This window comes from Chiloscyllium plagiosum, chromosome 33 (genome assembly GCF_004010195.1).
Source record: "Chiloscyllium plagiosum isolate BGI_BamShark_2017 chromosome 33, ASM401019v2, whole genome shotgun sequence".
Lineage (NCBI taxonomy): Eukaryota > Metazoa > Chordata > Chondrichthyes > Orectolobiformes > Hemiscylliidae > Chiloscyllium > Chiloscyllium plagiosum.
The window spans coordinates 42,643,170-42,669,148 of NC_057742.1; the positions used below are offsets into that span (position 1 = coordinate 42,643,170).

Sequence of the window (25,979 nt, forward strand, 5' to 3'; positions counted from 1 at the left end):
TGTGTGTCTGTGTCTGTATGTGTGTGTCTGTGTGTGTCTCTGTGTCTGTGTGTGTGCGTCTGTGTGTCTGTGTCTGTATGTGTGTGTCTGTGTGTGTCTCTGTGTCTGTGTGTGTGCGTCTGTGTGTCTGTGTCTGTATGTGTGTGTCTGTGTGTGTCTCTGTGTCTGTGTGTGTGCGTCTGTGTGTCTGTGTCTGTATGTGTGTGTCTGTGTGTGTCTCTGTGTCTGTGTGTGTGCGTCTGTGTGTCTGTGTCTGTATGTGTGTGTCTGTGTGTGTCTCTGTGTCTGTGTGTGTGCGTCTGTGTGTCTGTGTCTGTATGTGTGTGTCTGTGTGTGTCTCTGTGTCTGTGTGTGTGTGCTGTCATTGGGTTTCCATACCAGTGAGTATAATGTCCGCCTGCACGGGGCTGAAACGGTGAAGGAAGGCGATTAGTGAGCTCAGCTCCTGCGAGACTATCTCGCGGGGTGAGTGGTTTCCATACCAGTGAGTATAATGTCCGCCTGCACGGGGCTGAAACGGTGAAGGAAGGCGATTAGTGAGCTCAGCTCCTGCGAGACTATCTCGCGGGGTGAGTGTGAGAGTGTGTGAGAGGGTGGATACAGAGAGAGGGAGAGAGAGAATTCCATGCCACGTTCCTTCTGCTGCCGTTCAGAGGCAGTGTTACATTGAGCAGGATTCTGGTCATAGCAGCGCTCCTGTAAATATCACACAGAAAGAGCGATTCCACTGGCAGATGCGAAGCGATCTGTTTTGGGTGGAGTGGCTGATGGCTCGGGGAGGTGCCTTTAAGGCAGAGTGCAGTGAAACAAGGAAACAACTAAGGACAGGTTTTATTATACTGAACCGTCCTGTCATTAGAGAGTGCTGCCAGGTTATGTGTTATCAGCAGATCAGAGCTGGGAAGCCTGGACTAGACGCGATTATATTTAAAGAGGCTGGTGCTGGAGAGCACACTGACAAAGGGGCAGGCACTACAACATGCAAACAGCGGTGCCCTGTCTCCTCAGCCTGGTCCTCCTCTTCTGGGGGTCCTGTGCCCTGGATCCCACCTACCTACCCAGCAACCACAGCATTGATCTACCTGGGGCAAAGGCATTTGTGAGCGAGTACAACGACACGGCAGAAGTCATCCTTTTCAAGAGTGTTTCAGCGAGCTGGAATTACAACACCAACCTGACTGCATACAACCAGGAGAAACAGGTACCACCTTCACTCTCTCATCAGCAAGCTGCTGTAATAGTGTAGGATCAGCTACTTAACACATGGTACTGCCTTCTCTTCTGGATACACACCTTAGGTATCTATCGTACACTGACCAGCGACAGGAAAATGCTACAGTTCAACTGGAACAGCAGAGCCAGATAACTTTCACGCTTTCACTGGATGTGTGGGTATTTAAGAAAGGTCCCAGTTTGTATTTCATGTTGATAGTGCGCCCCTGATGCTGCACTCGTCAGCTCTACCTCAGCCACAGGGAGTCCCACTGATCGCGTCCGTTCCACTGTCCGGGGAGCCAGGTCTCCAGTCAGTCCGAGAAAGGAGATTTGGGAAGGATTTCTCAGAGGAGACGGGGAGGGGGGTGGGGGGTGTAATCCATGTGGCTTTACATCTGCAAAGGGTTGGGGGAACGTGGAGAATCTGAGAGTCAGGGATAGAGACCAGGGTCGGACTGGGAGGTGCTCTGAGAGGGGCTGGTGGTGGTGTGGGGACACAAACGGTCAAAGTGTTTGCCTGAGCAGTGACACAGTGTGAGGCTGCCTCACTGAGTGGGGAAGCATTTACCAGTCTCACTCACCACCTACCCAGGGGGCCACTGACTGGTGCTGCTTTTACCACTGCCAGGCCACACGCAGGCACTGTCCACACGCTGGCACCCTGCTCTCATCCCCCCTGGCCATGTCTGAACCACTTGGTCATTAGGAAGGAAGCTCACGCTCTGTAAAGGGGAACTGGCTCAAGATTCTCTGGGCCAGAGCTAGTAACTGAGTAATCAGGTCTCCCTCTCTCTCTGTGCTGTTTCAGAGAGGGCCAGACCACACACTGTGATCAAACTGCACGAGGTCATTTTAATCAAACTCAGGCAGCAGATTATGACGGGGAGATGGGAAAGGATGTTCAAACAGACAGCTGACCCAACTAGACTTAATTTGGGGTGGATAAGAATGACCCTGGGACATTGGTTTCTCACACTGGGTCACCGTGTTACCACAGTGGGCCACAAGGTCAGCCTGCACACACAACAGTTCCTTTTGCAAAACGTAATCAAGGAAAAAGTTCGCCTGAGCAGCAAGGCATTGTGTTCAGAACTAATGACAAGGGCAGCAGCTGGGGTTTAGAGAAACAACACCTCCAACGCTCAGCATTAACAAGAGCTTTCACTGTAGGGTGTAGACTGCACAGGACACCGCTGGATCTGCAGACAGCATCTTCCACCCTTAACCCTAACATACTCTGCCATCTTCTTTGTCACATCTGATGAGAAGCTTGTGCATTGGAGCCAACTGGAAGCTGAACTTTTATCTCAGAGGTTTCTGCTGCTTGGTGTCCTCCTGGCTTCGCAGTCAGCAGATTCCAAATACCCACCAAGTACCCACCCCCTCATCACTGCACTCCACTGCAGGACTGAGGGAGTGCCACACTGTCGGAGGGTCAGTGCTGAGGGAGTGCTGCACTGTCGGAGGGTCGGTGCTGAGGGAGTGCCGCACTGTCGGAGGATCGGTGCTGAGGGTGTGCTGCACTGTCGGAGGGTCAGTGCTGAGGGAGTGCTGCACTATCGGAGGGTCGGTGCTGAGGGAGTGCCGCACTGTCGGAGGGTCAGTGCTGAGGGGGTACTGCACTGTCGGAGGGTCAGTGCTGAGCGAGGGCTGCACTGTCGGAGGGTCAGTGCTGAGGGAGGGCCGCACTGTCGGAGGGTCAGTGCTGAGGGGGTACTGCACTGTCGGAGGTGCCATGTTCTGAATGGAACATTAACCTAATACCTGTTCTTCCATGTTTGACCAACAGAGGGTTCCTTATCTGTTTTAAAGAAGCAGAGGACCATTTCGGTGGGTCCTGGTCAATCTGTATCTCACAATTAACAATTCAAAAACAGATTGTCCAGTCATTATCACATTGTTGGTTATCGGAGTTTACTGATCACAACTTCCTTTTCAAAAATAATTTAGAGGAAATGGACTTCATTGGCTAGGTCATCATTTATTACCCAACCCTAATTGGCCAGAGAGCAGTTAAGTGTCAACCAGACAGCACTGTGGGTTTGGAGTCACATATTGACCAAACCAGAGAAGGATAGTAGATTTCTTTCCTTCCAGAACATTAGTGAAGCAGGTGGGTTTTTACTACAATTACAGTGGTCGCTACGAGACTAACTTTCATTTCATTCCACATGTTTATGTAAATTTCACCAGCTGCCATGATCAGATTTGAGCATTAGCCTGAGGTTCTGAATTGTCAGTGACAATACGCTAATGCCACTCCTCCCTCCTTCCTGCATACCCTAACTTCCAGCAGATCAAAGCGTACTTCATTGTCTCAGAAGTGGTTAGGAATCATGAAAGGTGCTATGTAAATGCAAGATTCCTTTTCTGGAAGGCCAGTCCAGACCAATAGGATGCAAGGTTTGTCTTGGCTCCTGTTTCAGGACAATAATATGAGCTAGGCTGGGCCTCCATCTCACAACTTACCCAGGACTTGGTATAAAATGGGCAAAAGTGAGGACTGCAGATGCTGGAAACCAGAGTCTAGATCAGAGTGGTGCTGGAAAAGCACAGCAGGTCAGGCAGCATCCGAGGAGCAGGGAAATCGATGTTTCGGGCAAAGACCCTTCATCAGGATGATGCCTGACCTGCTTTTCCAGCACTACTCTAATCTTGGTATAAAATGATCTGGCTCGATTTGCCAGACAGAACCTGAGTAGGAGTGAGGGAATGACAATGTTCCATTCACCAGATTTCACTTCACTGAGAGTTAACAAATGCTTTTGTCTCACAGGGAAATGACCGAGGACTCCCATTTCACACTGAAAAAATAGTTACATTTATATAGCACCATTCACAACCTCAGACCATCCCAAAGTGATTTACAACTGTTTAAAATGTAGTGACTGCTGTAAACAGGAAAACAGGACTCTGGACTAGGCCTTGAACTCTACCTCGATGACTCTCTGATAAGATTATTACAACTGTAGGATAAACGTTACAGGAAATTGGAGGAAGATTGATATTCAAATGAAATTTTATTCACTTCAGGGATAAGTAAGTTGCATATCAGGTACATGGGAAGAATGTTGGCCTGGACTGTGTAACTGGGTCCAAAGAACAATTCCTTCGTGACTTTGTGTAAATTAATTAGCTCCATTACAACTTTGTTAGATCTCTGACCTCTTACACATCCATGATTTTCTCCACTTCAGGCATACCCTTCACTGATTAAGCTCTGACCTATCCCCCTTCACCTGTCTCCACCTTTCCAAATCTCGCCCTGCTCCTTTGAGGCAACACCTGAGAATTACTCAGGGGGTGGTGAGAATATGGAACTCACCAGCAAACAGAGTGGTTGAAGCAGAATGGGGTAGCTGGATAAACACATGAAGGATACGTAGACAGACGGCTGGGAGGAGGATGGATCAAACAGAGAGACCCAGATACTCGGGGGTACATTGTTCTTCAAAAGTGCATCGTGGATGGACAGGTGGTAAAGAAGGTGGTTAGCGCATTTGCCTTCATTGCTCAGACCACTGGGTATAGCAGCTGGGACTTCTTGCTGAGGTTGTACAGGACTTCGGTGAGGCCACTTTTAGAGTACCATATACAGATGTGATAACCCTGCTATTGGAAGGATGGTATTAAATTGGAGAGGGTTCAGAAAAGATATTGCTAGGACTAGAAGGTTCGAGTTATAAGGAGAGGCTGGAACACTTTTCACTGGAGTTGAGCTTCTAAAGGTTTCTAAAATCACAAGGGTGAATAGGTGATAAGGTGAATAGCAAAGTATTTTCCTGAGGGTGGGGGTGTTCAAATCTGGGGGAGGGCATATTTTTAAGGTGAACAGAGAAAGATTTAAAAGCGTACTGAGGGGCAACTTTATCACACGGAGGGTGGTGCGTACATGGAATGAACTGCCAGAGAAACTGGTCGATGCAGGTACGGTTACAGCATTTAAAAGACATTTGGACAGGTACATGAATAGGAAAGGATCCGAGAGATATGGGCCAAATGCAGGCAATTGGGACTAGTTTAGTTTGAGAAACTTGATCAGCACAGACTAGTTGGACCAGAGGGTGTGTTTCTGTGCTGCCTGCCTCTATGACTTTGAGGATTAGCACCAGTACGTCAGGCCAAATGGGAGAAAGTGAGGACTGCAGATGCTGGAGATCGGAGTCGAGAGTGTGATGCTGGAAAAGCGCAGCAGGTCAGGCAGCATCCGAGGAGCAGGGAAATTGATGTTTCAGGTCGGATGAAGGGCTCCCCCCCGAAATGACAATTTTCCTGCTCCTCGGATGCTACCTGACCTGCTGTGCTTTTCCAGCACCACACTCATGTCAGGCCAAATGGCCTATTTCTGTGTTGTAAGTTTTAAGTCCTACCTTGCAAACATTAAATTGACAATTTTCCTGCTCCTCGGATGCTACCTGACCTGCTGTGCTTTTCCAGCGCCACACTCATGTCAGGCCAAGTGGCCTATTTCTGTGTTGTAAGTTTTAAGTCCTACCTTGCAAACATTAAATTGCTTGTCCGTACCCAAGGCTCAGTATCAGACTCTGTTTTATCACACTCCTGTGAATTCTCTTGTCTTACATTAAAGTTACTATATGAATGCAAGGTAATTTAGTCATTAATCAAGCTGATAAGGTGAAGGAGGATCTGGTCATGGAACCGCTGTGGTGAACTCTGACCTTTCTGATCCTTGGTCAAGGCAAATGTTGAGATCAGTGGGGATTCCCACTGGGAAAGAATCAGAAACCCAGCTCGGTTGAAGTGGGAAAGCAAAATATTGCCGATGTTGGAGATTCAAAATTAAAGCAGGAAATGTTAAAAATACTGAATTGGTCTAGCAGTTTCTACAAAGTGAGAGGAACAAGTTAGGGTCAGGATTTTACACTGTGCTCAGGACAGTGTGGTGGAAGATTGAGGTTGAAATGGGTTCTGTGCCCACACTTGTGGGCGGCACGGTGGCACAATGGTTAGCACTGTTGCCTCACAGCGCCAGAGATCCGGGTTCAATTCCCGCCTCAGGCGACTGACTGTGTGGAGTTTGCACGTTCTCCCCGTGTCTGCGTGGGTTTCCTCCGGGTGCTCCGGTTTCCTCCCACAGTCCAAAGATGTGCAGGGTCAGGTGAATTGGCCATGCTAAATTACCCGTAGTGTTAGGTAAGGGGTAAATGTAGGGGTATGGGTGGGTTCGCTTCGGCGGGTCGGTGTGGACTTGTTGGGCCGAAGGGCCTGTTTCCACACTGTAATGTAATCTGTAATCTGTAGTAATTTATTGGCAGTGTGGTCAGCTGAGTAACGTTGCCACAGGTAGTCTATTGACCAACTACCTCTGGGCCTGTTTTGTTACCCTCTTGTTGTGTCTGGGAGGGAGGCCTGAAACCAAATGGGACGAGAGAACAGGTAATGGTTCTATGTTAATTGAGGAGTAGCCGTGTGTGGAGGAAATATAACTCTAACTAGAAATGTCAAGTGTATCTAACCACCATGAAATCTCTGGAATTTAACACGGTGGTCTAATTGACAGCACAGGCACCTCTGGTACTTTACGCCCAGTCAGCAGCTTTGAAGCCCTGGCAATTCTCCCACAAGGAGATATTCAGCTGCCAGGTAACATGGGGAATGCTGAAGGTGAGAAGGGAATGTCCTTTGAGGAGATCATTGTGAGCCTAGTCTGGGGTGAAGGGAGTGATGCTTTCCTTACCCATGGACCTTTCCTCAGGCCGCCACACCTCGAGTAGGCCTCCCTCATCCAGTTTCCATGGTAATGCGCTGTTTAAGCTGACAGCCTCCTCACAACGGTGGGGGGGGACATATTAATTTAGATTTAACTTAGATTCCCTACAGTGTCGAAACAGGCCCTTCGGCCCAACAAGTCCACACCAACCCTCTGAAGAGTAACCCACCCAGATCCATTTCCTTCTGACTAATGCACCTAACCTATAGGCAATTTAGCATGGCCCATTCACCTGACCTGCACATTTTTGGACTGTGGGGGGAAACCAGAGCACCCGGAGGAAACCCACGCAGACACGGGGAGAATGTGCAGACTCCACACAGACAGTCACAGAGAGATGGTGAGGGCGAAATCACCGCACCATCTGTAAACTGACACCAGTTCTTCAAAAATATCCTGCGTTTGAGAGCCTTCAATCGTTCAGATAAGCAGCAAGCTGATCCAAAAAGCCCTGGCTGAGCAATTGTACTAGGGGCAAGCTGTCTTACCACAGATTGTGTCTATTTCAGCAATGCCCACTTCCCAGGCCACAAAGTGTCTGGTCAAATTTTCGTGGGAGAGGATGAGACGTGATTGAGCTGCTAGTTCAACAGAATGTTATCAAACCCAATTCGGAGTCATTCATATCCGGACTGAGACCGAGACCATGAAATGAAGTCTACTCCAAAACACTTTGTGCAACCATTCACATTGACATTCTTTTGTCCATTAGTTTAGTAGAAGGTTCACATTTTTATCACTGAATCCAAGCTGTCCATCTCAATGCTCCTACTCAGCCCATAAGGACACTGAATAATGCTGAATTTAAACTGAGTGAGGAATAAGTGAAGTTTCTCTTACTGAAAAGCCCCTTTGCTGAATAAGAGAGGAAATATTTCACACTGCATTAGTAAACTCATCAAACCTGTTCTCCCCTGAAATTGATCGGGCTCTGATTTCAGGGTTGCTTTGATTTTTTGGGTTTATTTTTAGTTACCGGTGAGAAGCTGGGGGGATGTAAACAGTTTACTTGAACTGCTGCAGTCTTTGGAGAATGGGGAAACCCACTCAGTATTTGGGAAGGATTTCCAGGACTTTGACCCAGAAACACTGAGGGAAAAATGATATATTTCCAAGGCAGGAGTTTCTTTTTTGTTCTCTTGTGGAATGTGAGCATCGCTGGCTGGGCCAGCGTTTATTGCCCGTCCCTAGTTGCCCTTGAGAAGGTGGGGGTGAGCTGCCTTCTTGAACTGCTGCAGTCCATGTGCTGTAGGTCAACCCACAATGCCCTTAGCCCTCAACTGTCCTTGGGTAAGTAGGCTGTCTGACAGCATTCCTGTTAATGGGCTGGGCATTCAACTGACTGAGACAAAACCGTAATATGATTGAAGAAAGAGAGAGATGAATCAGTTCAGAATTCAGAAATTGGAGGGTCACTGGAAGAGAAAGGTAGGGTGCAAATCATTGAATGAGTGAGAGATGTTGACTGAGAGGCAATCATTGGAAGTTCGGTGGCAAGAATGAATGAATCAGAGATGGTGAGTCAATGTGCATGGGATTCTCTGAATTTGTGTGAGCGTTTAATGAGCACTGTAATCGCCAGGATAATTTCACCAGGAGGAGACAGGGAGGTTTTCAGATGCTGGAGATCAGATTTGGGAGGAGCAGGAATGATGAAGGGCCCCGGCCTGAAACGTCAATTCCCCTGCTCCTTGGATGCTGCCTGACCTGCTGTTCTTTTCCAGCAACAGACTCTCAACTAATTTCACCAGGAGGTTTACCAGCACTATCAGATCTTAAACAGCTGCTGCAATGTGGGAAGAATCTTCAATGAGATAGCTTCCACCAATCTCTCCAGGAACACACGTGGCAACACGTGTGTCAGGTTGACATGTATCTGAGAATTCCTTTTTCTTTTCTATCACCTGATGAAGGAGCGTCACTCCGAAAGCTAGTGTGCTTCCAATTAAACCTGTTGGACTCTAACCTGGTGTTGTGTGATTTTTAACCTTTTCTTTTCTGCTCCTGTTTACCTGGTGAGCCCAGAGACTATGAAGTAGCTGAGGAAGTGGAAGGAATTCTTCTGTGGGAGCCTAAGAGATGATGATCAGCTGATATTTTAATAACTCCTCAGTTAGAGGGCCAATGTAGTGTGAGGCTCCACGCTATGGGAAGGATGTTATGAATTTAAAGAGGTGACAACCCATATTCACTTGGGGCCTGTCCAAGTACATGCAAAACAATTCAGAAACATTTCACTTACCAATAGAACAATGCAACTCACCAAATAATATAATGGAAGTGATTAAAACCGGGAAAGAAGGGGACAAGGTGGACAAAGATGGATTGTTTCTAAACATTAAAGGCCCTGAAGGAGAGACCAGAGGAATGATATAAGTTCGATGGGAGCAGAGGGAGCATAGTCAGGCTATGCAGTTCCCTTTCAGGGTAAGCAACTGAGGCAGAAACAATTTAAAACTCTGTATTAAATTGTACAAAGGTGGATTCGAGGTGGAGTTGGTGGGATATTGGAACCAGAGGAGTTATAAAAGTTAGAAACTTAGAAAGGTTTGCACATTAGCAAGGTAAGTTCGGACACAGACTCACTGGCCAAATGAGTTGTTGCCATGTCAATATTATGGCATTATTCCAGAGAATGTTCCTGGCATTTTATGGCAATTTCCATCTCTACCAGTAGGTAGAATTTGGGAAGGATTGTTTAAGACAGTCACCAACCTTTAGGCCTACCTAGTGATTATTGGTCAAGGATACCTGTTGTATAACAACCATAGAAGAAGCCCTGTTCTTAGGTACCAAGAAGATTAATTGTATGGTAGCAGTATGTATAAATATATTTGGCTGGTGTCGTTACTGGGGCAATAAGAAGCTGGGACAGAATCAATTGTTCAACTAAATACTAAACTCCTTGACTCCGCCCACAGACTGTGTCTAATCAGTGGAATGAGTGGAGTTGATGTGCCTTGCACATTAACCCCATCAGAACCATAACCTTATAGTCCAATAATGTTGACATTGTTTCAGGGCAGTGTGGAACTTTATCTCCAGCATTAGGTATTTAAATACAAAGGGCTGGTGTGTGAACTCAGAATAGAAGATGAATCGCAAATTTTGCTGTGAAAATACAGGAATGACTGGAAAATTACTTGGCTGCAGTCCAAGATGGTGGCAGAGTACGTTTCCATAGCCAGAACTCGTTCAATCTGTCCATTTCATTCCCCTTCTTTTTACCTTCTGTCCTCGGGCAGCACTGTCGCTAAAGCTGGGATGAAAGTCAGCGCAGACACCCGGCCTCAGCATGGACTCAAAATCCCAGCCTCAGCGTGGACCCAGACTCCCGGCCTCAGCGTGGACCCAGACTCCCGGCCTCAGTGTGGACCCAGACTCCCGGCCTCAGTGTGGACCCAAACTCCCAGCCTCAGCGTGGACACAGGCTCCTGGCCTCAGTGTGGACACAGACTCCTGGCCTCAGTGTGGACCCAGGCTCCCGGCCTCAGCGTGGACCCAGACTCCTGGCCTCAGTGTGGACACAGACACCCGGCCTCAGTGTGGACCCAGACACCCGGCCTCAGTGTGGACCCAGACACCCAGCCTCAGTGTGGACCCAGACTCCCGGCCTCAGTGCGGACCCAGACTCCCGGCCTCAGTGTGGACACAGACACCCGGCCTCAGTGTGGACACAGACAACCGGCCTCAGTGTGGACCCAGGCTCCTGGCCTCAGTGCGGACCCAGACTCCTGGCCTCAGTGTGGACACAGACTTCTGGCCTCAGTGTGGACACAGACTCCCGGCCTCAGTGTGGACCCAGGCTCCCAGCCTCAATGTGGACCCAGACTCCCGGCCTCAGTGCGGACCCAGACTCCTGGCCTCAGTGTGGTCTCTTAACTCCCGGCCCCAGTGTGTTCTCTAATTCCCGGCCTCAGTGTGGTCTCTAACTCCCGGCCTCAGTGTAGTCTCTAACTCCTGGCCTCAGTGTGGTCTCTAATCCCGGTCTCAGTGTGGTCTCTAACTCCCGGCCTCAGTTTGGCCTCTAACTCCCGGCCTCAGTGTGGTCTCTAACTCCTGGCCTCAGTGTGGTCTCTAATCCCGGCCTCAGTGTGGTCTCTAACTCCCGGCCTCAGTGTGGTGTGTGGGGGTGTCTCAGTGTGTGGTCTCTAATCCCGGCCTCAGTGTGGTCTCTAACTCCCGGCCTCAGTGTGGTCTCTAACTCCCGGCCTCAGTGTGGTCTCTAACTCCCGGCCTCAGTGTGTTCTCTAATTCCCGGTCTCAGTGTGGTCTCTAACTCCCGGCCTCAGTGTGGTCTCTAACTCCTGGCCTCAATGTGGTCTCTATCTCCTGGCCTCAATGTGGTCTCTATCTCCTGGCCTCAGTGTGGTCTCTAACTCCCGGCCTCGAGATGACGCCCAGTGCGGTCTGCGTTTGCTTCGCTGCTGTTCTGAACTCTTATTTCTCTGAATTTCTAGTTTATTGCTGTATTTTTTTCTTTTTTTTTCTTTTTGTTTCCTAATAGTTTATACTTAAGAATCTGTACATTGGTACCTAAGGTGCTGCCATAAGTGGCAACTTGTAAATTATTCACAGTACTCATTTGTGTGTATGTCACAATAAAGCTAATTCTAAAAGTCTTTACAAGACCTGGAAAAAATATGATGCACTGACTGGGGTACGGGCTGGAACTCAGTAAGCAGATTCTTCAGTTACAGAGGGTAGTGGGATGGGGCACAATCTGCACATTTCCGTGACTCTTTAATTCTATGAAAATACCTTGACGAAATAGTGGCTTTTTGCTCATTTATACACAGAGGAATTGTTGAGTATCAACTAAATGCCTTAGTGACTGATAATCAGTGTTACTGTCAGGATTTATGTATCCCTGGAGCACACTCAGCATCTAATATTAAGAGAAAGAGCAACAGTGTGATATTTCAACACTGAGTGATCTGAAGTTAATGGATTGGGATGTGTTGACCAGCTAGGGAGGTACCAAAGGCAAGGGTGAAGATTTTGATCAGCAACTGGGTTGTGGTTTTGCTGCAGTTTGGTGATATTACAGAGATTGAAAAGGACAGTCTTAGCAATGGCGTGAGTATATGACCGGAGCTGATCATTGGGTTGAACATTGTTACTTACTCTATTGAAGATTGCTCAGATTCTGCTTGTGTATTTGTTTTGTGTTATTATGGACAAAGTGCTGAATGAGGCCTGAGGAGCTGAGCCTAGCCTGATTGAGAATCTGGATTTTATCGATTGTCTGGTTCTGGCTACGGGTTACTATTTGAATTTGCCTGGAGATGTTAAAGCAGACTCTGCAATGTTCACAGTGCAAATAATGTATTGGATGTTGAGCACAATGTTTGCTGACACACTGTTGAAGAAATTAAGGAAGGGAACTTGCAGGTTCTCAGAGCCAGCACCAGAGCTTCTGGGAGAAGATGACCAGAGGGTTTGCATTGCCCTTTAACCCCAGGAAGGATACCACCTTGTCCTTCCAACCCTTTCTCTTTGTCCTCAGAATCAGAGGGTTACAGTTTTGAGACTCACCCAGAGCCTGAGCACAAAAGTCAAGGATAACCCTCCAGTGCAGTATTGTGGGAGCACTGTATTGTTGGAGGAGCCATCCTTTGGTTCAGGCATTAACTGGATTCCCAATTGCCTGTAAAGCACTTTGATCATGAAAGGTGCCACACAAATGAAAATCTTTCTGTTGTCTTCCTGAAGTAGCTGATGCTCCTCTGTCAGGTCATCACATTGATCATCCAACTCTGGGAGGTGCCTTGCACAAGCCCTTCCTTTCAGGATGGTGCTGAACACGGTGAAGAGTCTAGCACATACTCTTAAGGCAAAATCATCAGAGAATTTTCTCATTGACTTGCCTGTCACAAAGATCGAGACCATCCAATTGGTCACCACTATTGGCAACTCTCCTTTCCATTGGACTTGTTTCAGGGTAACTCTGTGCCCAAGATCCTGAAATTGGATCTCTTTATTGTTCTTCTCCTATCTCCCATTGAAAGGTTTGCAAAGGTGAACCGATCAAGAGTTTTATTCTCTGAGAAGGGTCTGATGATGAGAGATTTCAAGGTGTGAGGGGCAACACCTGAACAGTGCAAACTATTTCACAGTGAATAGGAACGAGGAGAGGTTGGAGGGTTAGCAGTTCAGTTTGCTGCTTGGTTTTTTGGAGTGTTCATATGATTTCTTTAAGTACAGAGTATCACTGGATTAGTGGTCTAGAGGTCTAGGCACTGGAGACATGGTTCAGGCACTGGTCTAGGTTCAGGTTTAGGCACTGGGGACATGGTTCAGTCCCCACCAGGGCAAATGGTGCGATTTAAATTCAGTCAGCTCAAGTCTGGAATATAAAGCTGGACTCAGTGACAATGACTGTGAAATCCATCATTGTTTGTTGTAAATCCTATCGGTAGATTTCCTTAAGGGAAGGAAATCTACCATCCTTACCTGGTCTGGTAACTCCAGTAACTTCAGATCCATAGCAATCCTCCAGTAACTGCCTTTGAAATGGTCAAACAAGCTGTTTAATTCAAGGGCACTTGGGGATGGAGAATAAATACTGGCCCTGTCAGTACTACTCATATCTCATGAGAGAATTAAGGAAGAAAAGATCTTTATGTTATTTTGCACATCTGAGTGCACATTAATTTACTGGGATCAGTGTGATGGCACAGCTTAGAGAGAACCTGGTGCAGTAGGTGAGTTGGTTCACACTGTTCAGGTGTTGCCCCTCACACCTTGAAATCTTTCATCATCAGACCCTTCTCAGAGAATAAAACTCTTGATCGGTTCACCTTTGCAAACTACCATCCTGTTTTCAACCTACCATTCCTCTCCAGGGTCCACGTCTCAAATCAGCACCCACTTTTCCTTAACTTCCATGATTCATGCAGATTAGGTTTAAAACTTTGTTACTGAACTGAACTGGAACTCTGTCGTGTCAGCCGTGACATTCTATGTGACAAAGGTAAATGTGCCCTTCTAATTTCTCCAAACCTGCCTTCAGCCTTTCACCGGCTTCACCATCCTCCCCAGGCCCTCTCCACCATTATCCAGCTGAGTGGGTCACCTGGTTCCATTCTTATCTGATTCCTGATGAAGGGCTTTTGCTCAAAACGTCGATTTTCCTGCTCTTCGGATGCTGCCTGACCTGCTGTGCTTTTCCAGCACCACTCTAATCTTGACTCTAATCTCCAGTATCTGCGGTCCTCACTTTCGCCCCCATTCTCATTTACCTGCGCCAAGCTGAGTCATATTTCTATGTTTCTGTCTGGTTTATGTTTCTTGCTGTTTTCTGTACGAGACTTTTTATAGCTCCATAAGGTATTGACTGGATAAATTATACTTTTATGTGTTTTTTTTATTTGGAGCCTGGTCATGACCCAGAAGCTGAATTGTAATCTTGTGTTTTGAATTTTCATTTAGCATTTGCATTTGTTCTAGATGCTCTTCAACAATTACTTGGAGAGGTGTGTACTCATTGGTTTTGATTGTGGACTTAACATTTAAAGCGATTTGAATTATGTATGTGAAGATTATGCTATCAAATTAGATTGTGGATTCGATCCCCTTTGGATGTGAATTAGTTTTGTTTTTATAATTTGTGCATGGAAGTTAATCAGATTTCAAGATCCAACTCGGGCACAGTTGAAGCTAATGTCATGGCCCTGTTTCAGCCAACTGAGAGCCCAGGTGGAAACTCAGTGTAACATCTCACCTGAAAGACTGCACTTCCAACTGTACCACATTCTCCCAGTACCATTTCTCTCGATTTTGTGCTCAAGCCCCAGAAGTGAGCTTTGAATCCATGACATTCCGACCCACATGGAGTGCTACCAGCTCAGCTACAGCAAGCACAAGAAGAGAACATTCTGTGATCTGATCAAAGGTGGCTGCGATTAAGTGGCAGGTGCCGATAATGCAATGGAAGCATTTGTGGCAATGGAACAAGAGACAACACGACTTCCAACCCCCAGCTGTTGGTAAACAAACAGGGCACTGCTTCTGAGCTGGAATTGCTGGGCTTAGTGTTCAGTCCAGGAAGCTGTGCAAATTGAAAGCAAGTTTTACATTTCTCAAGTTTCAGATTAACCTCCTTGGAACATTGTTGGAGGTGAAGGGCAGAATAGGACCTATAATTAAAAACACAACCTGAACTGACAAAAGGGAAAATTTTGCTTGCCAAACCTTATTGCATTTAACATCGAACTTAGAACATTACAGCACAGTACAGGCCCTTCAGCCCTCGATATTGCACTGACCTATGAGACCAATCTGAAGCCCATCCAACCTACACTATTTCATTATCATCCATATGTTTATTCACTGACCATTTAATTACCCTTAATGTTGACAAGTCTATTATGGCTGCAGGCAGTGTGTTCCACATCCTTACTACTCTCTGAGTAAAGAAACTACCTCTGACATCTGTCCTATGTCTATCCTCCCTCAATTTGAAGCTATGTCCCATCAGGCTAGCCATCACCATCTGAGGAAAAAGGCTCTCACTGTCCACCCTATTTACTCCTCTGAGCATCTTGTATGTCTTATTAAGTCACCTCTAAACCTTCTTCTCTCTAATGAAAACAGCCTCAAGTCCCTCAGCCTTTCCTCATAAGACCCTCATAATACCAGGCAACATCCTTGTAAATCTCACTCTGAACCCTTTCCAAATCTTCCACATCCTTCCTAAGATGCGGTGACCAGAACTGTACTCCAAGTACAGCCACACCAGAGTTTTGTACAGCTGCAACATGACCACATGGTTCCAAAACTCAATCCCTCTACCATTAAAACCTAACACACTGTATGCCTTCTTAACAACCCTATCAACCTGGGTGGCAACTTTCAGGGATCTATCTACAAAGACACTGAGATCTCTCTGCTCATCTACATCACCAAGAATCTTACCATTAGCCCAGTACTCTGTATTCCTGAGACTCCTTCCAAAGTGAATCACCTCACACCTCACATTTCTTCAGGCAGTAACAGGGAAAGTAGGCAATGCTAATATATTAGATGTTACATATTTGGATTTTGAAAGGATAAGGTCCCACATATTAGACTCAGGAATAAAACCATCATGACCAGTGGCAGGATGGTTTGCTAACTTTCAAGACAGAAGACAAGGAGGGAGGTAGGACTAGTTACACAGTAACTGAAAGTGAGATTCTGCAAGGGTCAGTGCCAAACCACAGCTATTCACAATTTATGTTCGGCCCTGGGATCAAACACAATTTCTGATTTGATGATTGACACCAATGTTTCTTTTTGCTGGGAGGAACGAGGTGGACTACAGCAAATTATGAGCATAATAAATTGAAGAATGGGAAAATAATTGGCAAGTGGAGTTCAATGCAGATTTTACATTTTGGTAAGAGGAATATGGAGGTCACTCGTTAGTTGTAAGGTGCAGGTCTAGGTGTGGTAGAGGAATAAAGGAACCTTGGACAATGCATACATCACTCAAAGGCACGCCAGGTTGATAAAGCCACAAGAAGATCCAACGACCTTCAGGCATTTTTTCTAGAAGGCTAGCATTGAAAAGTAGGAGAGTTATTGTTTATGTACATTGTTAATATCATTTGTTGTAAGTTTGGGTTTTTGGATTCTGCACTAGTGAAAGATTTGGAGTTTTTCTATTAATAATGTAATAGTTAATAATTTTTCTATGAATTAATAATGTAATTAATTAATAATTAACCAGTATTTCTGTGACCAGAGTGATTTATTTTTAAACAGTTTGTGACCTAGCTTTAGAATTTGAGTTTATTTGTATTGCAGTAAGAGTTTACAACTGAGCAAGAAGGGGTAACACAGTAGCACAATGGTTCACACTGCTGCCTCACAGCACCAGGGACACACTTTGGCTACTGTCTGTGTGAAATTTGCACATTCTCTCTGTGTTCTGTGTGGGTTTCCTCCAAGTTTCTTCCCACAGTCCAAAGATGTGCAGGTTAGGGTGGTTTGGCCACGCTAATTGTCTGTAGTGTCCAGAGATGTGTCGGTTAGGTTGGTTAGCCATGAGGAATGCAAGATTATAGGGGTGAGGTCTGGGTGGGATTCCCTTCAGAGGGGTGGTATGGACCCAATGAGCTGAATGGCCTGCTCATAGAGATTCTGTGATTTTATAACAAGGTACAGTTAAAAGTAAGCAAAATAAAACCAAAAGCTGCAGATGCTGGAAATCGGAAATGAGCAGAAATTGCTGAAAAAAACTCATCAGCAGGTCTGACAGAATCTGAGGAGAGAAAGCAAAGTTAATGTTTTAGGTCCGGTGATCTGCAGAGTTTGTCCCACAATTTCAGTTTTTGTTTGCTATGGTTTAGAAGGGCAGCCAGTTGCTTTGAGAGAGAGTTTGCCCTTAGTTTTACTCTGGATTTTGAACCGTGCTGTAAATTGTTTGGGTGAGAAACGATTCATTATTGCTTCTGAGAGGAAACGGCAAGAGTAAAATTTGATGAGCTTAGAATAAAGAATTGCTGATAGTTTGAGACCAGAAATGTTTGAATAAAACTCTCAAGAGGCTACTGAAAGGGCAGCAAATTCAGGTTCGAGTGTATGACGAGCTCTAGGAAGAAACTATCTGCTATTCTAGTTATCACAAGTAAGTTAAATGCAGTGAGTTGTTAGACACTGAGAGTCTGGTGTAGGTATTGTATCTTTGAGTGGTATCTTTGGCTATGGTATCGGGGTGTTTGGGTAGGATACAAAAGCTGTGTTTTTTTTTACAAATAAGTGTTTGGGGATTAATTATAAGTGATGATTGCTTTTTTTTTTCATTTATTTCTTTTGTTAATAAAATGTTTTATTATGAAAGCAAAATCTGCAGATTAGTTATTTTTCAGTGAGAGATCACTTCATTAAAAACAAACCAAAACAAATTATGGTCTCACAAGTCAGGTATCGGTCTGAGATCTGACATTCAATAATACCATCGTGTGGGATCCTGACACTAAACCTGGATTGAACATTAGTTAGACCCCATTTAGATTATCCTGTGCAAGTATGGCAGACACATTATGTAAAATGGATAAGGGCACAGAGAAGGAAAACAGAAGATTGGAAAGAATGATTCCAGAATTGCATGAGTATGCATATCTAATAAGAATTGACAGACTTAACTATCTTTGCTCTTGAACAAAGGTTTGTGGAGATCTAACAGTGGTCTTTAAAGCCATGAAAAGTTTTCCAGAGGGAATATTTTCTATTGCAGGGGCTCAGTGGTTAGCACTGCTGCCTCACAGTGCCATGGACCCAGGTTCGATTTCAGCCTTGGGCGACTGACTGTGTGGAGTCTGCACATTCACCCCGTGTCTGCGTGGGTTCCCTCCGGGTGCTCCGGTTTCCTCCCACACTCCAAAGATGTGCAGATTAGGTAGATTGGCGATGGGAAATTGCTCACAGTGTTCAGGGGTGTGTAGGTTAGGTGGAGAAATCTTGGAAATGCAGAGATATAGGGATAGGGTAGGGGGGGTGGGTCACTGACTGTGTGGAGTCTGCACATTCTCCCCGTGTCTGCGTGGGTTCCCTCCGGGTGCTCCGGTTTCCTCCCATAGCCCAAAGATGTGCAGATTAGATAGATTGGCGATGGGAAATTGCTCACAGTGTTCAGGGGTGTGTAGGTTAGGTGGAGAAATCTTGGAAATGCAGAGATATAGGGATAGGGTAGGGGGGGTGGGTCTGGGTTGTAGTTTGGGCTCAATGGGCCGAATGGCCTGCTTCCACACTGTAAGCATTCTATGAAAGAGCATCACCAGAGGCCATACATTTATGATAGTCTCCAATAAGTCCAGTCGTGGTGATTTAGATTAAAGGAATGAAGCGATGGTTGCTACATTTGCTGATAATATAAAGCTGGGTAGAAAAGTGAGTGTAAAAAGGACATCAGGTTAGATTAAAGGAGTGAGAAAGGTCAAGCAAATGGAGTGCAATGTGGAAAGGTAAGAAGTTTCCATTTTGACAGAAAGAAAAATAAAGAAGCATATTATGTAAACACAATGAGGTCGTAGAGCTTTGAGAGATCTGAGTGTCCTAGTGCATGAAGATTAACATACAGCTGCAGCAAGTAATCAGGAAAGCAAATGGAATGTTATGTTTTATTGCAAAGGGATTTGAATGCAAGAACCGAGAGCATATGCTTCTATTATACAAGGCATTTGTAAGACTGCATTCGGAATACTGTCAACAGTATGGAAGGATGTTAACATGTTGGAAGCAATTGCACAAATGTTTGCAGCTTTCTAATCCCTGGAATGAGCAGATTGTTTTATGAGGAAATGCTAGACAGACTAGGCATATATCCTCTGGAATTAGTGATGACTGAATTAAATCATTTAAGATTCTGAGGAGACTTGACTGGGTGGATGTTGATAGTATATTTCCTCTCCTGGGAAAATCTAAAAGCAGGCATCATAATTTAAAAATAAGGGGACACCCATTAAAACAGCAATTAGATTATCTACAATGTGGAAACAGGCCCTTCAGCCCACACTGACCCTCCAAAGAGTAGCCCACCCAGACCCATCTCCCTCTGACTAATGCACCTAACACTAGCGGCAATTTAGCATGGCCAATTCACCTGCCCTGCACATCTTTGGATGAAGCCCACACAGACTTGGGGAGAATGTGCAAACTCCACACAGACAGTCACCCGAGGCTGGAATTGAACCTAGGACCTTAGTGCTGTGAGGCAGCAGTGCTAACCACTGAGCCACCGTGCCATCCATGAGGAAGCATGTTTTCCATTTGTGAATCTTTGGAATTCCCTTCCTCAAAAAGATAGTGGATGCAGAATCTGTAAATATTTTGAAGAGAGAGGTAGATAGATTCTCAATTCCCAATGAAGGCGACAGCAGTGGATGTGGTATGGTCTGTTCCTCACTGCCATCGCAGCCGTGTCCTGGTAGGTCATCCTCAGCAGCTTCAGCGACGTGATGGGTCTACCCAGGATTCCAATGGCCCGGATTAGCGGCAGGCTTGGCAATGAGGTGGGTGGGTGTAATGGTGGATGTTATGTCTGATTCTTCAGCGGTGCAGAATGTGGGTCCTGTCTTTTTCTTGAAAATGAATTTTGTCTTAATTTAATTTTTTCAATATATATGATGTCTGTTATTAATAGAGGTGCTGGAGAATGGCGATTTAAACACTTTTCACTGTATCTTTTTGAAAAAATACAAGCAACAATAAATTACTATTCTGTTAAATGAACATAGGAGATATGGTTAGTAAGTTTGCAAATGACACCAAAATTGGAGGTGTAGTGGACAGCAAAGACGGTTATCTCAGGTTACAACAGTCAGATGAGTCAATGGGCTGAGGAGTGGCAGATGGAGTTTAATTTAGATAGACATTAGGTGCTGTATTTTGGAAAGGCAAATCAGGGCAGAACCTATGGTAAGATCTTAGGGCGTGCTGCAGAACAAAGAGACCTTGGAGTGCAGCTTCATAGCTCCTTGAAAGTAGAGTCACAGGTAGATAGGATAGTGAAGAAGGCGTTTGGTATGCTTTTCTTTATTGGTCAGAGTATTGAGTACAGCAGTTGGGAGGTCATGTTGCAGCTGTACAGGACATTGGTTAGGCCACTGTTGGAATATTGTGTGCAATTCTGGTCTCCCTCCTATATGAAGGATGTTGTGAAACTTGAAAGAGTTCAGAAAAGATTTACCAGGATGTTGCCAGGGTTGGAGAGTTTGAACTATAGGAAGAGGTTGAATAGGCTGGGACTGTTTTCCCTGGAGTGTTGGAGGCTGAGGGGTGACCTCTCGAAGTTTATAAAATCATGAGGGGCATGGATAGGATGAATTGCCAAGGTCTTTTTCCTAGGGTAGTGGAGTCCAAAACGACATGGCATGGATTTAGGGTGAGAGGGGAAAGATTTAAAAGGGACCTGAGGGACAACTTTTTCACGCAGAGGATGGTGCGTGTACGGAACGAGCTGCCAGAGAATGTGGTGGAGGCTGGTACAATTACAACATTTAAAAAGCATTTGGATGGGTACATGAATAGGAAGGGTTTAGAGGGATATGGGCCAAGTGCTGGCAAATGGGACTAGATTAATTTAGGATATCTGGTTGGCATGGACAAGTTGGACCGAGGGTTTGTTTCCGTGCTGTACATCTCTATGACTCTTTGACTCTACTGTTCTATTCATATCCAAAGAATCTCCTGCAATGGTTTCTCTTCCTAGTCCCATATTGTTGCCTCTAGGATCCCTCAGGATTTATCTTCAGCTTCTCCTATTTATAATCTGCCGTCTGCCTCTCAGCAACATAGCTAAAAGCATAGCGTTAGTTTTCATATCAATGCTAATGACACCAGCTACACCTCAGTGCCTTCCTCTGTCCCTCCATTGTCTCTAAGCTGTCAAACATTGTGTTCAACATCCATACTAAATGAACAGAAATTTTCTCTGATTAAATACTGGGGAAACTAAAGCTCTTGCCTTCAGTTCCCACTCCAGGCTATATTCCCAACATCATCCTGTTCTCAGGTAACGAGCTGAAATAAAACCAGTTTGCTCCTTTTATGTTCTCCTCAACCCAGTGATCGGCTCGGACTGTCCATTTCATTTCCCGACTCCACTGAATAGCTTCAACCCATCAGTTGATCAAAAGCTTCATCAAGCCCTTTAGTACCTCAAGCCCTTTAGTACCTCAAGCTTTGCTGCATGCACAATGGTTGTCCCATCTTAATCCATCAACTTCAGGTTATCTAAAGGTTTGGATCTTAACTTGCATCAATTCCTGTTCCTGCAACACCTTGTGCTCACTGACCCAAACTGTGTCCGACCTAAGCAAAGCCTCGATGTTTAAAATTCTCATTCATGTTTTTATGCCTCTCCAAAGTCTCACTCCACCCTGCCTCCATCTCCTTCAGCCCCACAACCCACTGAGAAAACTATTCAATCCATTTTGGCTTCACGTCAATTCCCAATTTTAATCAGTCCATTATTGGGATTTGTACTTTCAGATGCTTAGGCCTGTTTGGAAAAATGTGTTTGTACGTTGTACACATGTGGCTTACCATAGTTGTGCAGCCTCTGTGGTAACATGTCTGCATTTTAGAAGGTAGTTGCTATGAAGCACATGAAACACAAAGCCAGAAGGATAACTTGAAAGTCGGAATGTAAATTGTGAAGAGGACAGAAAGAGGCTATGGAGAGGTGTGGAAAGGTCATTTGAGTAGACAAAGATGTGAGAAATGGAGTACTATATGGGAAAGTGTGAAATTGTCCATTTTGGTGGAAGAATAAAAAAAAGCATATTATTTGAACGGTGAGAGATCGCACTGAGACACAAAGGGACCTCAAAATGTCTTGGTGCATCTATTGCAAAAGGTTAGTATACAAGTAGAGCAAGTAATTGGGAAGCTAATAGAATATTATCATTTATCATGGGGAAAATGCTTTTGTTATACAGAGTACCGTGTACATTAATAATCACCTTAATGAAGGCAGGATGTAAATGCTAGAGACAGTTCAAAGCAAGTTCACTAGATTAATACCAGGAATGGGAGGGTTGTCTTACGAGGAAAGGTTGGACAGACCAGGATCCGCTGGAGTTTAGAAAAAAATAAGAAATGAGTTGGTTGAAACACAAAAGATCCTGCCAAGTCTTGACAGGCTGGAATGGGGGAAGGGATAATTCCTCTTGTGGGAGAATCTAGAACAAGGAGTCACTGGTTAAAAATCAGGGCTGGCCCACTTGAAACTCAGATGAGGCAATCATTTTGTCCCTCAGATCTTCATGAGTCTTCAGAACTCCCTTCCTGAAAAGATGGTAGAAGCAAAATCTTTAAATATTTAAGGTAGAGGTGGACAGAATCTTATTAAACAAAGGGGTAAAAGGTTATCAGGGATACAAGGTGCACTGCAGAAATTCAACCCCTGACAGCATCCCCGTCACATTCAGATAACCCTTCCCTTGACCACACCACCCCAGTTACCATCTGATTAAGTCTATCCCTTCACCCACTTATCTTACTCTGTCTCTATTCACTGAGGATTTGGGAGCTGTAAAGTTACTTAATTCCTGAAATAGAGCAGTTAGTGCTGTAAAAATGGGGTGAGATTTGGCTTCGCCCCGTGATCCTACATTACAAGGGTTTCGCTCCACACATGTGAGGCCTCTGGCATCTAAACCCAGGCCCAAAGAAGCAGAGTGTAGACACAGAGTAAGAAAATAGGTACAGGAACAACAATCCAGTAATGATAGCTGTTTTTGGAAGACTTGGGCCATTGTAAATAATCCCATTCATCAGAAATCAGATGTATCAATGAACATGCAATTGGGAGCCCTGTGGAAGTTCAAATGTGTGGAACTGGAGGAGAGTTGCCAAGGAACCTATGATATCTGAGAGTCAATCTTCATGCCCCCTGCAAAACTCCCCCTTTTCTCCAACTCTGATTTGCAGACATTGGACAATTGTCTGTATTCACTGTGGGATGTGGGCTTTGGCTGGGCGAATGTTGGTTCCCCATCCCTCGTTTCCCTTGAGAAGGTGGGGGTGAGCTGCCTTCTTGAACCACTGCAGTCCATGTGCTGCAGACCCACAATGACTTGGGAGGGGATTTCAGGAATTTGACCCAGAAACACTGAAGGAATGGCGATATATTCCCAAGTCAGAATGGTGAGTGCCTTGGACAGGAACCTACAGGGATTCCTATGTATATACTGCCCTGGTCCTTCCAGCTGGCAGTAGTCATGGGTTTGGAAGGTGCTGTCTAAGGATCTTTGGTGAATTTCTACAGTGCATCTTGGAAGGAGTAAGCACTGCTGCTACTGAGCTCCAGTGATGGAGGGTATGAATGTTTCTGGATGAGGTACCAGTCAAGCGTGTTGATTTCTTCTGGACAGTGTTAAGCTTCTTATTGGATAACAATCAACAGCCATTTCATGTCATCATTAGATTTTTATTTGCAGACTTTTATTGAATTCAAATTCCATCATCTTCTGTGATGGGATTCAAACCTGGTTCCCACAGGGATTGCCTGAATAATTAGACCAGTGACAATGCCAATGCACCATCACCTCTGCTTTAGGAACGTTTTTTTTTTAAAGAAATGTTAAAGTTTAGTCTAGTGTCTGAGTAATGTTACAAAACACCAGTCACATCCAAAAACCCAGACAATGCACCATCCCAGCCCCCAAAGCTCCGGCAACACATGGATAAAGCAGCCTTCCATGTGGAATCCAATCCACCAGCTTAAACATTCACCTCTCTGTCAGACACACAGTGGCATTGCAGCAGCTCCCCAACCCTTCCCCAATCACACCTTCCATCATGCTGCCTATATAATCGAGAAGTACATGGATGTTTGTGTCTCACAAATTTGATTGAGCTTTTTGAGAATGTGATCAAGAAGATAGATGAGGGTAGGGTGGTAGATACTGTCTATATGGACTTTAGTAAGGCTTTTCTCACGGTTCTGCATGGTAGACTGGTTAGTAAAGTTAGGTCGCATGGGATTCAGGGAGAGTTTATCAAAGAGACATAAAATGAGCTTGAAGCTAGGAGACAGAGGGTGGTGGGGGAGGGTTGTTTTTCAGACGAGGCCTGTGATAAGCAGTGTTCCACAGGAATCAGAGCTGGGTCCACTTTGTCTGTCATCAATATAAGCGATCTGGATGAGTACATAGGAGTCATGGTTAGTACGTTTTCAGATAACACCAAAATTGGTGGCATAGTAGACAGTGAAGAAAGTTATCTAAGATTATAAAGTGACCTTGAACAATTGGGCCAATGGGTCGAGGAGTGGCAGGTGGAGTTTAATTTAGATAAATGTGCGGTGTTACATTTTGCCAAGATAACCAAGAGCAGGATGTACACAGTTGACGGTGAGGCCCCGGGGCATGTTATCAAACAGAGAGAGACCTAAGGGGTTCAGCTACATAGTTCCTTGAAAGTTGGGTCACAGGTGAAGAAGGTTTGGCATGTTTGCCTTCATTGCTCATACCATTGAGTCTCAGAGTTGGGACGTCATGTTGCAATGTACAGGACCTTGGTTAGGCCACTGCTGGAATGCTGTGTATTATTCTGGTTACTCTGCTATAGGAAGGATATTATTAAACTGGAGAAGATGCTGGAAAGATTTGCAAGGGTGTTGCCGTGACTGGAGGATTTGATGTATAAGAGAGGTTGGATAGGCTGGGACATTTTTTCACTGTAGCATAAGAGGTTGAGGATGACCTAATAGAGGTTTATAGGATCATGAGGGACATGGATAAGATGGTTAGCAAAGGTCTTTTTCCCTAAGGCAGTTCAAACCTGAGGAAATAATTTTAAGGTGAGAGGAGAAAGATTTAAAAGGGAGCTGATGGGCAGCCTTTGTCACACAGAGAGTTGTGCGTGTGTTGGAATGAGATGCCAGAGGAAGTAATAGATGCTGGTACAGCTACAACATTGAAAGGCATTTGGCCATAGATAGGATATGTTTGGAGGGATATGGGCCAAATGCAGGCAAATGGGATTGGCTTAGTTTGGGAGACCTGGTCGGTGGAGACGGGTTGGACCGAAGGGCCTGTTTCTGTGCTGTATGACTGTTTGACTCTATGGTTCCATCCCGACCTCAAATATACCTGGACCGTCTCAGACTCCTCCCTCCCCTTCCAAGACCTCTCCATTTCTATCGACCGACTCAACACAGACATTTACTATAAACCGACCGACTCCCACAGCTACCTACATTACACCTCCTCCCACCCTGCCCCCTGTAAAAACGCCATCCCATATTCCCAATTCCTTCGCCTCCACCACATCTCATCCCAGGAGGACCAATTCCAATACTGAACAACCCAGATGGCCTTCTTCTTCAAAGACCGCAATTTCCCCTCAGACATGGTCAACAATGCTCTCCACCACATCTCCTCCACTTCCCGCTCCTCTGCCCTTGAACCCCGCCCCTCCCATTGCCCCCAGGACAGGACCTCACTGGTCCTCACCTACCACCCCACCAACCTCCATGTACAACCTATCAGCCGCCGTCATTTCCGCCACCTCCAAACAGACCCCACCACCAGGGATA

General features: G+C 45.4%; 1 protein-coding gene and 1 long non-coding RNA gene across 2 annotated transcripts in view; one reads left to right on the forward strand and one right to left on the reverse strand.

The window, feature by feature from the left end:
• LOC122540047 overlaps positions 1-1,502 on the reverse strand; it is a 23,917-nt gene extending 22,415 nt beyond the window's left edge. Inside the window, exon 1 of the long non-coding RNA XR_006309232.1 lies at positions 1,294-1,502. This is a non-coding gene — a long non-coding RNA (uncharacterized LOC122540047). The remainder of the gene's footprint in view (positions 1-1,293) is intronic.
• ace (angiotensin I converting enzyme (peptidyl-dipeptidase A) 1) overlaps positions 635-25,979 on the forward strand; it is a 112,671-nt gene continuing 87,326 nt past the window's right edge. Inside the window, exon 1 of the mRNA XM_043675375.1 lies at positions 635-1,201. Within this exon, the coding sequence (XP_043531310.1) occupies positions 980-1,201 (222 nt within the window). The 5' untranslated portion in view covers positions 635-979. The remainder of the gene's footprint in view (positions 1,202-25,979) is intronic.